The following is a 14,666-nucleotide window of genomic DNA, read 5'->3' as shown; positions in this document are numbered from 1 at the left end:
AGCTGCCCGAGTCTTTGCCGATCTAGAGAAGGCACGTGACAGCGTGCCAAGAGAGGAAATTAGGAGTGGCCGAGAAGTATGTGAGGGTAGTGCAGGATATGCAAAAGGACCGACACACAGACAGGTTCATGCAGATCGGGTCAGAGTCCCTTCTTGTCTGCAGTGGAGACCGACAGGCTGACAGATGAGGTCAGGCAGGAGACTCTGCGCATTATGATGTTTAGAGATGACATTTCGATCGGTCGTGAGAGTAGAAAGTAGGTGAAAGAGAGCCTGGAGAGGTGGAGGTATGCTCTGTAGAGAAGTCAGTAGACAGGTGGAAAAGTGAAGCTATGAAGAGCAGAGATCGTGAAGGTAGGGGAGTTTAAACACCTGGAGTCAACCATCCAAAGCAAGAGAGGTGAAGAAGAAAGTGCAGGCTGGGTGGAGACAGCAAGAGTTAAGTGGAAGGCTCACTCAGTGAGGCATGTTAGCACACAGGAGGTGGAAAACTGCAGCTTAGGCTGAAGAGTGTGGAGAGTGCTCAGAGTAGCATGTCAGAGAGGCATGGCTGAGATGATTTGGACATGCATGATGAGGAGGTATAGGAGATACACAGTGAAGGAGGTCATGCAATAGGATGTAGGGATAGAGTGAGATGATCTGTGGTGGCGACATTAAAGGAAGCAGCTGCTAGTAGAGGATTAAACACAAGTGCAGCCCAGTAGCTTATAAGTCTGTTTACATTATAATAATAAACCTTAAGTTTCCCCATTATAATTAAATGTCTTGTGTGAAGTGGCATCTCTTACACAAAGATAACAGTGACTGAGCAAAGTATGAAAACATATTTTATTAAAGATTTATGTACAGTAATGAAAACACATCTGCATGGCTTCTGAAACATCATTCAGGTCCCACTCAGCGCTCACACAGAAAACCTCAACATCTGCTACAAACAGTTTGGCCTACACACTCATCAAGCTACAAAAGTCCAAAGGTTTGGCAGGCTGTCCGAGTGAAACCATCGTAAGTTAGTCCCAGACTCCATTAAGACCAAAACACCATCACCCTCTCTGTTAATCACCCAAGGCTGCGATGGTGTAACTGGCACAGTTTTGATTGGAGGAGATCCATTACATGTCATTATCAAGGAAACACACAGAAGAATGAACATGGCGCTCCACAGGCACAGGAGTATTCCCCCCCTAAACTTAAGGATTACTTAAAGAATTCAAGATTTCACAGCAAAACGAGGAGGAACAAGGAAGGAGTGCGTGCTCCTGCGGGATGTGGAGGAAATACACATTCAGATGGCTTTAGAGCATTTCTACTTAAACTGGGCCACAAGTGTTTCTACGTTCCAGAGTACTGGCCGAGAAGGTAAACACAGTTGACTGAAAATTTGAACATTTCTGCAGGATGGCAGAGAAAAAATACGATTCGTACGCGACAGTATTTCCGGCACTGGGCAGAGCGCATTCTCAATCACGGCCAATGCGTTCTCTCACAGTTTTCCAGAAAATTATTCAGATTCAAAGTAAATCCTCTACATCCTTTGCCCTCGTTCGGCCTCTCCACCAAATTTCGTGACATTCAGCAGAGTAGTTTTTTCACAATCTTGCTGGTACAACAGAAAAACTCTCGCGTTTGATGGAGGAACCACGTATAGATAAGACTCTGTGAAATGTAAGAGTCATCGTTCATCAGCCTCACTGGACTTCATGTAAACCGCAGAGTTACGGCCCCTCTAAACACCACTTCCATTCAGAGAAGCATATTTAAGGCTTGGTTGGCTGTTGCTGGACGAGCTCGCTGGTCTCCAGGCGGCACCGTCGTTCGAACTGCCGACTTCAAACACTTCGTGAATGGCTTTTCGGAAACAGTGAAAATTGTACTCTATCAAACCTGCAAAGAAAATTAGTGAGCATGTTTACAATTGTGTATAGTGTTTGTGTGTTTATTATATGAATTTCTTCAGGTTTTTACACATTTACGTAGGAAGATTTTCCTGATAAAGCCAACACGAGCAATTGCAAAAAATAAAAGTACACACCTTTCCTCTCAAAGCTCTCCTCTCTGAGGATGCAGACGAGCGCGAGGAACTTCGTGACCTCTTTCAAATAAAGCACTGTGGTGTTATTGAGCTTGATGATCGCCAAAGACTCCTCATCATAGGCGGAGCCGCTGCCGTCCTCCAGCCTGGCAGGCAAAGAGAAAAGCACCTCTAAACGCTGCTCTTCGCCAAATCTCAAAACAAATCTGATAGCTTTTCTCACCCGTAAATGCAGGAGATGTCGAGGACCACGTCGATCATGTCACAGCAGAGTTCGTAGGACTGCATGTCCACGGGGGCGCTGTCTGTGGCTATGTAAATCTTGCTACTGACATCGAATAGGAAGGCCTTTTCAATCCCGGAGTGCTGCAAAGCAGGAGGGATGTTTATTATAAGAAAAAGGAAATACAATGAGGCTTTTTATTGTGGTTCAAATAACATAAATGAAACATACAGATATGAAAATGTTCAAAAGGTTCTCCAGTGTTGGCAACTGAGGAATAAGCTTCTGGACGACTTTACTGAAGGCCTCGAATATGGAGTGGTCGTAGATGCTGGTCAGGTAGAAGCTGAGGACACAAAATAAAGACGACGAGACAGTTACCAAAACTGAGATAGAAGCTTTAATTTTAGCTTCTGAGCACGTCTGCTTTCCAAGGGTGTCTTAAAACCTTTGAGGCATAATCATCACCACAGATGACTGTAACTCTAACTCTAAGCATCAGAATATGTAACATCTGTTCTTTTTAAAATGTTCTCCCAGGACTGGGCAATCAGGTTACAAAAGAACTATTTAGAAAGAAAGGACTAGGGTCAGGTTTGAGATGAGGGTCAGGTTTGAGATGAGGGTCAGGTTTGGTAGACCTCAGAGTTAAAAGATTGGCTGTGCTGTACTTTCAACAACAGAGAATCCCAAAATTGAAAACTGAATACCTACCCTATCAACAAATAGTTGAATATTTGCATGATGGCTCTGACTAATAATTTGAGAAATCTCAAATACTGTATCTATATTTAAGAGCCACTTAAGTAATCAGTCATGATATTTTTCCACAATCCAAGAGAATCTTTAATTTTGCTAAAAATATTTGAGATTTTGCCCCGTGTTGTCAGATTAGTCTGCACTATGGCTAATGCTGCATTCATGAGAGTCGTAAGAGTAACCTGCTCAAGAGTCAAGAGTGCTGCAGCCCACTTAAAAACCAAAAAAATCCTCTGGCCAATCTTAAATGTTCACTCTATTGAAAATACAACAAAGTGATTCATTTAGTTGAAAATTTTATTTAAACAACAACAAAAAACAGAAAACAGAAACATGATCACCAGCTTTTGGCCATAAACAGCTAATGCTACCCAGTCATATGTAAAGTGTTACAGCCAATGTGTGACCGACCTGTCACTGGGACACAAACTTTAATAAAATACAAAAGCAGTAAATTTAGGTCAGAGTAGTGAATAATATTACAAACTAACCACCTCCTGTTATCACTTTTAATTCATTTTTTTTATATAAATAAATACATTTATATAAACATGCAACTGTTCATACATGTGAGCACTTTAAAACTGAATTTCTGTCATTACTTCAGCCCACCTGCAGTACCTTTTACAATCCACCAGGGGGCCCCACACTTTAGGAATGACTGTGTTAGGGGACTACCTGGACAGTCTATCACTGAATGGGATCAGTCTTAGCTGTCTGACTTACTAGTATGAATGTTAAACTACACCTTAACCATGACAAGAAGCTCTGTAGTATTTCACCTGTGTAGACACGTCAGACGCTCACCTGAGGTGAACCTTCTCCAGGCTGGCATCTGTCAGGTCATCGTTGGCCCTCTGGTGAATATCTCTCTGCGTTTCGATTTTGTGGTCGTCTGACAGACCGTCTACTTTGTGGATGAAAACCTCAAAGTTGATGTCTGGATTCACTTTGTAGGCTCTGGATACCGTTAGATGTAACCGGCTGAGAGCCTCCATGTAGTCATCCTGGTAACAGAAGACAGGATGTGCGGATTTAGTTAACACATGACTTAATTCACCACCCAAAACGTAAGCACCAAGTCACACTTAAGTCACCGTACCTGAGCGTCGATGACAAAGATCAAAGCACCAGCTCCCTTGAAGATCATCTCACTGTCAAATGTGGGGTCGAAGAAATCCACCTGGCCGGGGAAGTCCCAGATCTGGAAGTTGACAAAGGAACTGCCAGAGATGTCATCTTTGTAGATTTTGTTGGTGCTTTCGAGGAATAAAGTCTCGTTGGGTGACATCTTGTGGAAAACAACCTGAGTAGTGATGCACAAAGATTACAGTTACTCTCAGAAATTTAAACATCACCAATTTGCTACATTCAGATGAACAGATTCAACTTTTTGGGAAACGACAAGTAATGCACTCAACCACCATGAACTGTACGCACACTCACCACACAGCTGAAGAAAAAGCATGCTGAAGCGCGTTTGAAGTTTGCTGAACAACGTTTAGACAAGCCTATGAAATACTGGGAGAATATAGTCCGCTCAGATGAGAGGCAAACTAAACTGTCTGGATGCCATAATACACACCATGTTTGTCAAACGCCACTGCATATCACCCCAAATACACCATATCAACAGTAAAGTTTGGTGGTGGAAACACCATGGTGTTCTGGCATGCTTCATATAATCAAAGTTGGAAAAATGTACTGAGACATTCTTGATAAAAAAGAAACAAGGGTGGACGTTTCAGCAAGGCGATGATCCCAAACACACAGCAAGGAAACTCTCAGGTGGTTTCAGAGAAAGAAAATAAAGCTGCTAGAATGGCCCAGCCTGAATCCAAGTGAAAATCTATGGAAAGAACTAAAGGTCAGAGGTCATAGAAGGGGCCCACGGGATTTGAAGACTGTTTGCTCAGGCGTGATTCTGGCTCATTCATGTGACTGGTTTCTCCACACAGGAGGCGCCTAAACTGTCACAGATAAAGGCTTTTGTACGAAACACTAAATCATTTTCAGTAAGCGTGTTCAATAATCTTTTCTGAGGTCGTTTCTCATTATTACACATAATTGATGAACATCTATGGTTTCATGTCTTTACATGTCTGAATTGGATGGGTTGTTACTGACATAATGGCATTTAGAAATATCTATATATTTAGAAAATTTATGATGTGTTCAATACTTGTTTTATTCGCTGTAAATATATATATATGTCATATTGAAACAAACTCCCACATTTCGACTGGCTTTAGTTCTCAGAAGTCAGAAACTTTTCTAACATGTCGTCCGCTAAATCCTGGGTGAAAAACTCCAAGTCACCACAAAGTCACATGCTATGCTGATTTTTGAGGCCTGTGATGAAATCTTTCACAAATAAACGGAAATGCAGCAACAACAAAGACTGAAACTTTTAATGACTGTGAAACTGGAGGAAGTTGGAGTTCAGAGAAAGGTTAAACTGGGAAGAACAATGTGGAACAGCATTCCAACATCCTGAATTATCAGTTATCAACATCCTTATTATGAGTGGTCAGCACTGACCCCTCACAGCAATAAAGTTGTTGGTTGGAACCCCAGCTCGGGCCTTTCTGTGTCGAGTTTGCCTGTTTGGACTTATAACAGATATATGCATCTATGGTTAAAATGTGACTTGTAGTCTAAAGCACTTTGAGTGGTCACTAATACTGGAAAAGCGCTATAATAATGCAAATCCATTACATAATGGATTTTGTTAGACCGATCCAGAGCAGGCTGTGTTGTTCTTGATCAAAGGCAACAAGGCTCAGCTGATTATGCTCTTTAGTTTCATGAGTTAAAGGCTCCCTTTTTTGTTGCAGCTTTACACTGCCTAGAGATCAGAAAGAAGCTGAAATACTTAAAACATTAAACTTCTGCATATGTCTTGTTGAATTGAGTTGACTAAATCCATAACAAATGAAACTGACAATCAAAATTTTCATGTGACTTATTAAGAGTCATTTCTCACCACTACCCTGGATCTAAAGGTTTATCCACCTCTCAAAGCTAACTTTGGGGTCGCCACCGTGGATCATCGGCCTCCATCTCAGCCTATCCCTAACCTTCTCGTCTGTCACACCAACGCGTCCTCCTCCACTACATCCATGAAGCTTTCCTCCTGCCTGGCAGCTCCACCTTCAACACCCTTTTCCAGCCCTCCTCTGCACATGCCTGCCACTCTAAATCATACAGCATTGCAGGTCTCATTCTCCATCTTTTAAATCACAGGTGTCGAACTCCGGGCCTCGAGGGTCGGTATCCTACAGGTTTTAGATGCGTCCTTGATCCAACACAGCTGATTTAAATGGCTAAATTACCTCCTCAACATGTCTTGAAGCTCTCCAGAAGCCTGGTAATGAACTAATCATTTCATTCAGGTGTGTTGACCCACGGTGATATCTCCTTTAGGTGTACATGTAACCAAACTGTTTCCTTTGTTCGCTTTTTGTTTACTATGAACTCAGAATTTTCTTGTCCTGTGGTGATCTGGATGGTGTTCAGGGACAGATAAATGACCATACCTTCTGGATAGAGGACTTGCCGCTGCGCCGCAGCCCCATCAGCAGGATCCTGGGTTTATCAGCTGATGTCGGGCTCTCCTCAAGGTCTGGCACTTCCACTCCATAACCAAAACTTTTGGGGAACGACCCCACGACGCCGTAGCTCCCCGGTAATGTCGTATCCTCGTACTGAATATTCATCCTGTCCTTTATTATCTCACTTGCTCGTTCTTCTTCAATTCCGCCTCAAGCCTCCAGAAAACTCGCTGAATAATCCGAGCAGGAATGCTGTTGTCCAGGAATTTCACAACGAGCTAGCATGGCAAGCTAAGCGTTAGCAGGTAGCTGGAGTGCGGTATTTAGGTCTCAAAATAAGAGGCCAGATGTTAAAGTATCCATGTGAAGCTTGCTACACAAGTGGACACAATCTTCAGCAATCCTAATACAGGCGTAAAGTTGGTTAAATCAAACTAAATGGATAAGAAATGACTCAAAAAAGGCTAACTTTAACGTAACTTGGAGATTCCGCCCCCTTTAGCTTTTAACCCCTCCCCTTTCACGTGATTGGTTACACGCTCCAAACATTATCATGTGACAAGCAGTCCAACAGACAAACAGTAAGGATACGGAAGCGGTGAGTAGTGTTTTGGGGGAATTTTGGACATCTTTTATTTTATTTAATCTAACTATATTTACATACATATTTTAAAGAATACGTTGCGTAGATTTAAACCTTTGGTACAGCACCAATGCTCTACTGCATATTCCAAAATGTACGTAATAAGTATGCGTTTGATGTAAATCATGTGCTCTTTCGTTTGTAGTTAGCTTGTTCGAAGTGACATGAGGATAATTCATAGACGCACTTATAGTGAGCTGAGTTTCTAATACAGATATAAATATACCCGGGATGACCAGCTCTAATAAACTGGAAGCTCTGGGGATACTAGGAAGCACAGGGATGATTTCCTGTCGAACATTTTATTGTACTTTCCCATTTATTTGATATTCATTCACATGCAAGGACCACTGACTGTATACAAACATACAGCAAATATCTTTTGACAAACATGGACCAGTGCAATTAGCAACCATGACATACAGGGGTTTAGAAAAAAGGCTAAATGACAAAGGGGATTTGTAATAAATAAAAGCATACAGCATTTAACTGAATAACAGCAAATATTGCTTATATAGAGATAGCATTAATAAATTCATATTGCCGAGAGATTCCAGGGGTCTGTTATTTCTTGGATGTTGATAAAATAGGAAAAACTAGTTCATTTTGTTTCCATGTGTCAGGACTCAGAATGGCAGCTGTCCTTTTGTGTTTTCTCCTGGCTGCGCCAGTGCTGCTTGTTACCTCCAGCCCAATTCATGACTCCGACAATGGGACTGTACCACTAGTGCTCTGGCATGGGATGGGTAAGTGATTCTGTTCTGTGTTACTGTAGGGATATATTGGAAAAAATCTTAAAAATGGCACCTTTATAGTCTTCACAGAAAAAAAAAATTAAGCATAAGCCACCGTTCTGAAACCACACTACAAACCAGTATTCATAATAACCATAAACACACAGTACACCAGCTTATGAGCTGATGCAGAGTGTTTTAAGTTCCAGAGACATATATAAGGGGTTGCTGACTGTTAAAGGTCTGATATGTAGAGGCCCATGCAATTGTGTCATTTGTTTTCTAATTCAGTTTTTCAATTCAAGTACTGCAAGTTGTTTAATCAAAACTATGAACGAAAATTAATTTTATTGTGGACAAAATCACAACCAGATTGATTTATGAAACCATGAAACATCCGGTGTTCCTCTTTTATTTTGGCTTAAGAAGCTTTAAGATTGAAAAAACTCACCCAACTGTACATAGTTTCTCTATGTTTAAACTGAGATGCACATTTAATCTTCAGCTCATTTTTCCACAATATGTAAATAGAACTGAATAATTTGCATGTTTTTATGTAAACCTGCCATGAAAAGGATCTTTAAAATCTCATGTGTGGTAATTAATCCTGTTTTTTGGTTTGTTTGTTTGTTTTAAAAGATGCATCCACAGATGTGTAGTTATTGGGATTGTGTTGTGTTTTACACAAAATAATCTAGAATAGTACAAAAAAAGTTAACTGTGATGCCTTTGCCCCCACTGTTCAGTACACATTTGAATAACTTACCTTGGTAACATGTGATTCATCGATTCACGTCACTTCCTGCTGACGAAAGTGAAAGCCACATGTTTACAGCAACACTGCAGTGAGATAAAAACCTGAGCTGTAATGTGAGAGATGAGGATTGTGCTTAAAATTGATAGGCTGCTCATTAAATCCTATACTAGATGGAGAAATCCCACCTGAGGAAGTGAAAAGAAAAACACTTTCTCTTCTTCCTCAGGCAAAAAAAGACACTACCTCTAACTCAGAGTGCAGAAGATTTTAGAGCTTAAACCAAAGAAGACTTTGCTCTGCACTGAGCCTCTATCTGATTTATATGTATTTAAAATAAGCCATAAAAATATACTGTGGATATGCCTGATTCCCTTCAATAAAGTTGGACGATAAGGCTTGTGTTTATTTGTATTTTCTTCATCAGGTGACTCGTGTTGCAACCCTTTGAGCATGGGCTATATAAAGAAAATGATTGAGCAGGAGATCCCAGGAGTTTACGTGTTCTCAGTGATGATTGGGAAAAACATAGTGGAGGTAACCTCACGCTGTAAAGACATTTATGAAAGTGAAAATATTTTCTGTGAAGAAAATGGTCTTTGCATTAGTCACATGGTAATGTTAGAACAGTTCAAGGAATTTTCAGGTATGAATTTATATTTTTGGGCTCTACGTTTGCACTGTTCAAAATAATCCTTATTTTTACCTCGATGCTTCTCTTTGAAATAAGATGGTTTAGCTCCTCCCTATATAAGGACAACTTTCTTCTGATTGGCTGCCCCTCATAAACAGAAGGTTTCTGGACAGAGATGACCGTATTACAGAGTCACGAATAGAAAGGATAGATATCTGATTTCATTGTTGGAAGCTTTAATTTAATATGAGCATGCAACCCAAAAACACCCCATGAAGTTTTCTCCCGTGAATCATCAGGAAACAGACGAAATACCGATCCTTGCTTTTTTAATTCTACATCATAAACATTAAATTTTGCAGCTTTGTGCCTGAAAAAATGATATTTCTCATTATATTAATGCTCAGAGCTCATTAAAGAATATTTCTTTTTGATTTAAAAAAAACAAACAACAAACAATAACTTAGCTTTAGATTGTGGCAGTGGTAGAGAGATTTTAACAGAGCTTGAATGCGTTTTCTGTTTTTCTGCTCTGTACTTAAGAAGTTATGACGACTCACACTTTTTTGAAAAGTGCAATTTTTAAAAAGCAAAATTTTCCCCTCATCTCTGTAATTAGTGGAATATTAATAGTATGACAGTAAAAATTTAAATGGCATTAAAGGTAGAGTGTGTGAAATCTCACCACTAGATTTAATAGATTGCAGACTGTAGAATTCAGCTTTCTTAACCTTCCCAATTAAAGTGCATGATTCACAGTGACTGAGGGCTGTTAGTCTTTACTTTACCTTAGAAATATACTGGATGGCCATATGTATTTACGATTTACTACTGGATGATTCTGTAAAAATTAGTAAAAGGAGTCCGAAACGAGTCAGTGAAGCCCACTTCTGTCCACTGACAGCGATACCGAGATGAGTTGTTGAGGATATGCTTAACTTTTCTGTCAGTAAGTGCTGCTGTTTTTGCTGCTATTAGCTGCTGTTAGCCTCTGTTAAGTGCTGTTACCTGGCATTAGCTGGCATTAGTTAAACTCTTTGAAATGTATCTAATGTTTTTATTGTGTCAGACACTCGTATGATGTGACAATGTCAAGTTTTTTTTTTTATCAGAGGGAAAATGCGATATCTTTAAAAAAAAAACTATTTAATTTAATTTTTTAAGGACACTCTAGCTTAGCGTTAGCTGGCGTAACGTTAGCTTAAAACCAGCTCTTGTTGTTTAGCTGGCTCATTTGTCCAGCAATGGGAGGGTTACATGTTTAATCTGGTGACGATAAGTAATTGTGAAATATTGGCGGATGTTCATCTCGCCCTCTGTATTATATGTCAGTCTCTACAAGGTGAGGCAACACGGCAGCTTCCACAAACAAGCGCCCACTCCTGTGTATTTTTGATAGATTCATTCTAAATGAATGATAATGGATTATTTTTTTAAATTAAAAAACTTCAAAAGAGTACATACTTCCTGTAAAGACGCTGAAGCTGTTGTACAGACTGGACGCATTGATAAAACTTCCTGTAATGCTGTTTCGCAGCTAAAAAAAAATCGCTGTCATCCTATTAAGATGTAGCATTGCTTCACTACCTTCAGAAGATGACTCACGGCCACTCGTCTTCTCACAGAAACACACAGTAAAAGTGAATATATGACATGTTTAATAAAGAACGCCTTTTTTTTTTTTTCTTTAACAGTCCCACAGCAGCTTTCCACATGTGTGATGGCTCCTATTCTGTGGTATTTGCAGTAGTAGTGACATAAGTTACATCAGAAAAATGGCTCCTTTGCAGCTTCACTGTGTGACTCCTCTGTGTTAATATTTATACCAAACCTGCACGGGTACGGCTTTGATCCGTGGTGACGCCGTAACGTTATCTCTCTGCTCGTTTTCTTCTTTTAATCTGTCACTTGTGATTTGAACTTTTCATGTTTTTCCTCCTGCAGGACACAGAAAATGGGTTTTTCTCAGATGTGAATGAGCAGGTGTCCATGGTGTGCAATCAGCTGGCTCTGGACCCCAAGTTGAAGGGAGGATACAATGCGATGGGCTTCTCCCAGGGGGCGCAATTTCTGTATGTAACTCCTGTTCTGGACTCTGGTTTTCTTACTTGTTATGCGAGAGAAATTGGAAGCTTTGTGTGGTTGAAAAAAACCCAACTCTCGGGCCTCGGCATGTTTCCCGCTCGTAGTTTTTGTCTCCTGACTGAAATGAGGAAGCTCGCTCTGACTCTTTGACCCGGTTCCTCTGTTCGCAGGAGGGCTGTGGCTCAGCGCTGTGCCTCTCCACCAATGAAAAACCTGATCTCTGTTGGCGGTCAGCACCAAGGTGATACTATAATGATAACTTTAGCTCACTTCCCTGTGAGCAGAGCTGACCAGATATATTCTGATGTAAACGTAGTGTTTAGGGGTTTTTTGGTTTTTTTTTTGGTTTTTTTTTTTACCCTTCAGCCAAAAAAGGCTGAGGTTTTGCCATCACCCTGCCAAGTGGGCTGGCGCCGTGAATAACTAGAGAACGGGTTGACGTAGGATTTTCAAATTGATACCACAGGTGTATCAACTTTAAATCCCAGTGACCCTAATATAAATGTCAAGGTCGGACATCAACTAACGAAGGAACTTACCTACTATGTTCAAACTTATTCGATAAGTGCATCTACCAGGAGGCTGAAGGGCCTCGCTTTCAGATCTGAACTCAGTAGTTGCAAAGAAAGTTAAACTGAAAACAAAACTAAAAGCTCTTTTATGATGTAGTTAACTTGTAAAATAAAACTCAGTCTATTGTCATTAAATCAGCTGCACATAAAAGTTTAACCTGACTCTGTAGGTCCTTCTCTTTGACATCAGACTTGTTATTCTGTTGGTATCTTTGAAAACAGAACTCCTCTCCTCAAATTAAACACATTCAAGCCTCTATGTAAAGATGTAAACAGCTCAGTCTCCCACTGGAGACTTATTAAGAGCCTCAAGTGCTCTGTGAGCCAGACCAGGGAGCTATGGGAGTGAATGGTCCAGGTTATTTCCTGACAGTTTTCTATGTTGCCTACTAATTCCTGACAGCTTCCAAACAAGCTGGCACCTAACCCCGTGTGTTTTTCGAATCCTCAGGTGTGTACGGGCTGCCCAGGTGTCCTGGGGAGAGCTCTAAAATCTGTGACATGATTCGTGAAGCTCTGAATAAGGAAGCTTACTTGGGCTGGTTTCAAAAGCAGTAAGTTTTCCGTCTTGCATCAGCCTGTTGTTCCTGTTAAGTCATGTCAAGCATCTCGTGACGAATCGTTTCTGTGTTTGTGGTTATCAGCCTGGTGCAGGCCCAGTACTGGCATGACCCTTTGAACGATGATCTCTACAAGAAGTACAGCCGCTTCCTGGCTGACATCAATCAAGAGCGGGTCGGTAGAGCCAGAACAGCCTTGTAGTCAGTACAACGAGGTCGCAGAAGTGTAAACAGTGACTGCGTTAGGAAAACAAAAAGGAGATTGTGTGGGGTTTTTTCAGCATTTCGGTGTTTATCGGCAGCTGGAGGACTGAATCTACTCTGTCTCTGCCATCTGCTGACGGAGACAAAGAGATGCAGCTATGAATAACTATAGAAGTGGACTTTGGTGCCTAAGGAGTTTAGTTAATCGTTAATAAATGATTTATTGTCGTCTCAAAGATGAGTTATACCCATGCAATGTTCTCGGTGTACAACACACCTTTATACACGTTTAGATTTCTTTATTCTCCATTAAAACTATAAACAAGTGAAAAAACAGAAGGCAACACAGAAGGAAGACGGCTGCTGCTACTGTATAAGATACTTAAGTCCAGTGAAAGGTATTAATTAAAAGACAATGAGATTACACCCTATTAGTGCTTAAGTCTGCTCCAGGGTCAACATTTCCAGAAAGAAGAAAGTCTGTGTTGTGCCATCAGCGTGAAACTGAAGTTTGCCCACTGACGTAAACTGCTGTTTAGATCGAGAGCTTAACCTTTCATTAATAGACAGGATCGGATTAGACTGTGTGGCTACAAACTGACCTGCAGGGTTATCTCTGCCGATCCATAAATCAATCAACTTCTGAATAATCGCTTAATAAAAACCAGTCAAAGAGCTATTTCACAATTTGGTTCTCTTCATACTGAGCTACGACGCAGAAGAGAATGATTTGTTCACATTAATTATGTCCTTTAAACTCTTTAAGGGTTCTTTATTAGAGCAGGGTGCTAATTCATTTTAAAGAAGAAGCCTGGGATTGTTTGAGGTAGAGAAAGCCACACAAGACACATGGAGACATTTAATTGTATTTATATAATTCCTGAATCTGATTTTTTTTTTTTTTTTTTTTTTTTTTTTTTTAAACTCTTCGTGCTCATCTGCAAAGTTCTTTTTCTGTTTGTTGAAAAATGTTTTTGTTTTCTACTAAAGGCGGTGAACGAGACTTACAAGAAGAATCTTCAGCAGCTAGAGAAGTTCGTCATGGTCAAGTTCCTGCAGGACTCTGTGGTGGATCCTGTCGATACTGAGGTACCAAACATAATGCACGTAGTTATTTTAAAAATGAACAGAACTAAAAACACAATGTGAAGAAAAAACTTCAACGACTTCTTATTCAAAGTGTCTGTGTAATGTGTTGAAGAGATGTAAGTTTAAGTTGAATGAACATGAGCCAGCCTGTACATTCATGTAATACCAGTTTACACCACAAGATGGTGCAGTGAGTCAGTGCAACCTTTATTTTACCATCAAAGTACAATACCAGTGGTCTGGTGAAACACCTTGTAAGGAAAGAGCAGTAGCACTTAACTGAAATCATCCCAGCATACACACTGGTAAAATTCTGTCCCCTGATGGCCAAAGTTTTAGCAAAATTCTGCACAAGTCAGTTTCAAAAAATACTTTTATTAAAAAAAGGTGCTGATTAAAGACCAGTCACAGTCTTGTCCCGATTCTTCTCGCAGTGGTTCGGCTTCCTGAAAACTGGCCAAGCCAAAGAGACCGAGACCCTACAGGAGAGCGTTATCTACAAGGAGGTAATCACTGCAGGTTCTCTGATGAGGGAAGAGAGCTGACGGTGTGAGCAGTACACACTTTATTATCCAGTGTTTCCTGTGAATGTGAAGGCTAAGCAGTCACAAGAAGGTGGTAATCAGATTTATTTGTCAAAACGTGGTCTCAGTCTGTATTTGAGTATATTTATTTGTTTGCTGGTGTGCAGCATCTGCCAATGAGACACACGGAAGATATGTGTGCATTTACAACAATATAGACTTTTTTTTTTCTTTCTTTTTTTCTTTTTTTTTAAAGGAGCAACTTTATTCCTTTTTTTTTTTTTCCCTCGTTGGTT

The 14,666-nt window shown here is 40.4% G+C and overlaps 2 protein-coding genes across 4 annotated transcripts in view; one reads left to right on the top strand and one right to left on the bottom strand.

The window, feature by feature from the left end:
- Positions 1-812: 812 nt before the first annotated feature.
- On the bottom strand, positions 813-6,736 carry rragcb (Ras-related GTP binding Cb). The gene is made up of 7 exons (XM_005938753.3): positions 6,557-6,736; positions 4,120-4,323; positions 3,825-4,024; positions 2,490-2,604; positions 2,259-2,401; positions 2,036-2,181; positions 813-1,887 (listed from the first exon to the last, which is right to left on the bottom strand). Exons 1-7 carry the CDS (start codon positions 6,734-6,736, stop codon positions 1,730-1,732), a joined length of 1,146 nt encoding a protein of 381 aa, XP_005938815.1. The 3' UTR covers positions 813-1,729.
- The window catches only part of ppt1 (palmitoyl-protein thioesterase 1 (ceroid-lipofuscinosis, neuronal 1, infantile)), a 9,211-nt gene continuing 1,076 nt past the window's right edge, over positions 6,532-14,666 (top strand). The window contains exons 1-9 of one of the 3 annotated variants that reach the window (XM_005938751.3): positions 6,532-6,640; positions 7,838-7,960; positions 9,130-9,239; positions 11,281-11,408; positions 11,592-11,662; positions 12,445-12,547; positions 12,638-12,728; positions 13,748-13,846; positions 14,281-14,352. In XM_005938751.3, the coding sequence (XP_005938813.1) occupies positions 6,622-6,640; positions 7,838-7,960; positions 9,130-9,239; positions 11,281-11,408; positions 11,592-11,662; positions 12,445-12,547; positions 12,638-12,728; positions 13,748-13,846; positions 14,281-14,352 (816 nt within the window). In that variant the 5' untranslated portion in view covers positions 6,532-6,621. Of the gene's footprint in view, positions 6,706-7,056; positions 7,170-7,837; positions 7,961-9,129; positions 9,240-11,280; positions 11,409-11,591; positions 11,663-12,444; positions 12,548-12,637; positions 12,729-13,747; positions 13,847-14,280; positions 14,353-14,666 lie in introns of those variants that run through there. The other 2 variants (XM_042224765.1, XM_005938752.2) reach the window with 2 other exon arrangements.

Source organism: Haplochromis burtoni, unplaced genomic scaffold, assembly GCF_018398535.1.
Source record: "Haplochromis burtoni strain Fernald_Lab_line unplaced genomic scaffold, NCSU_Asbu1 Contig_149, whole genome shotgun sequence".
In the NCBI taxonomy this organism is placed as follows: Eukaryota; Metazoa; Chordata; class Actinopteri; order Cichliformes; family Cichlidae; genus Haplochromis; species Haplochromis burtoni.
Note: the sequence above shows the minus strand (reverse complement) of the source record. Positions and strands in the feature narration are given on the sequence as shown.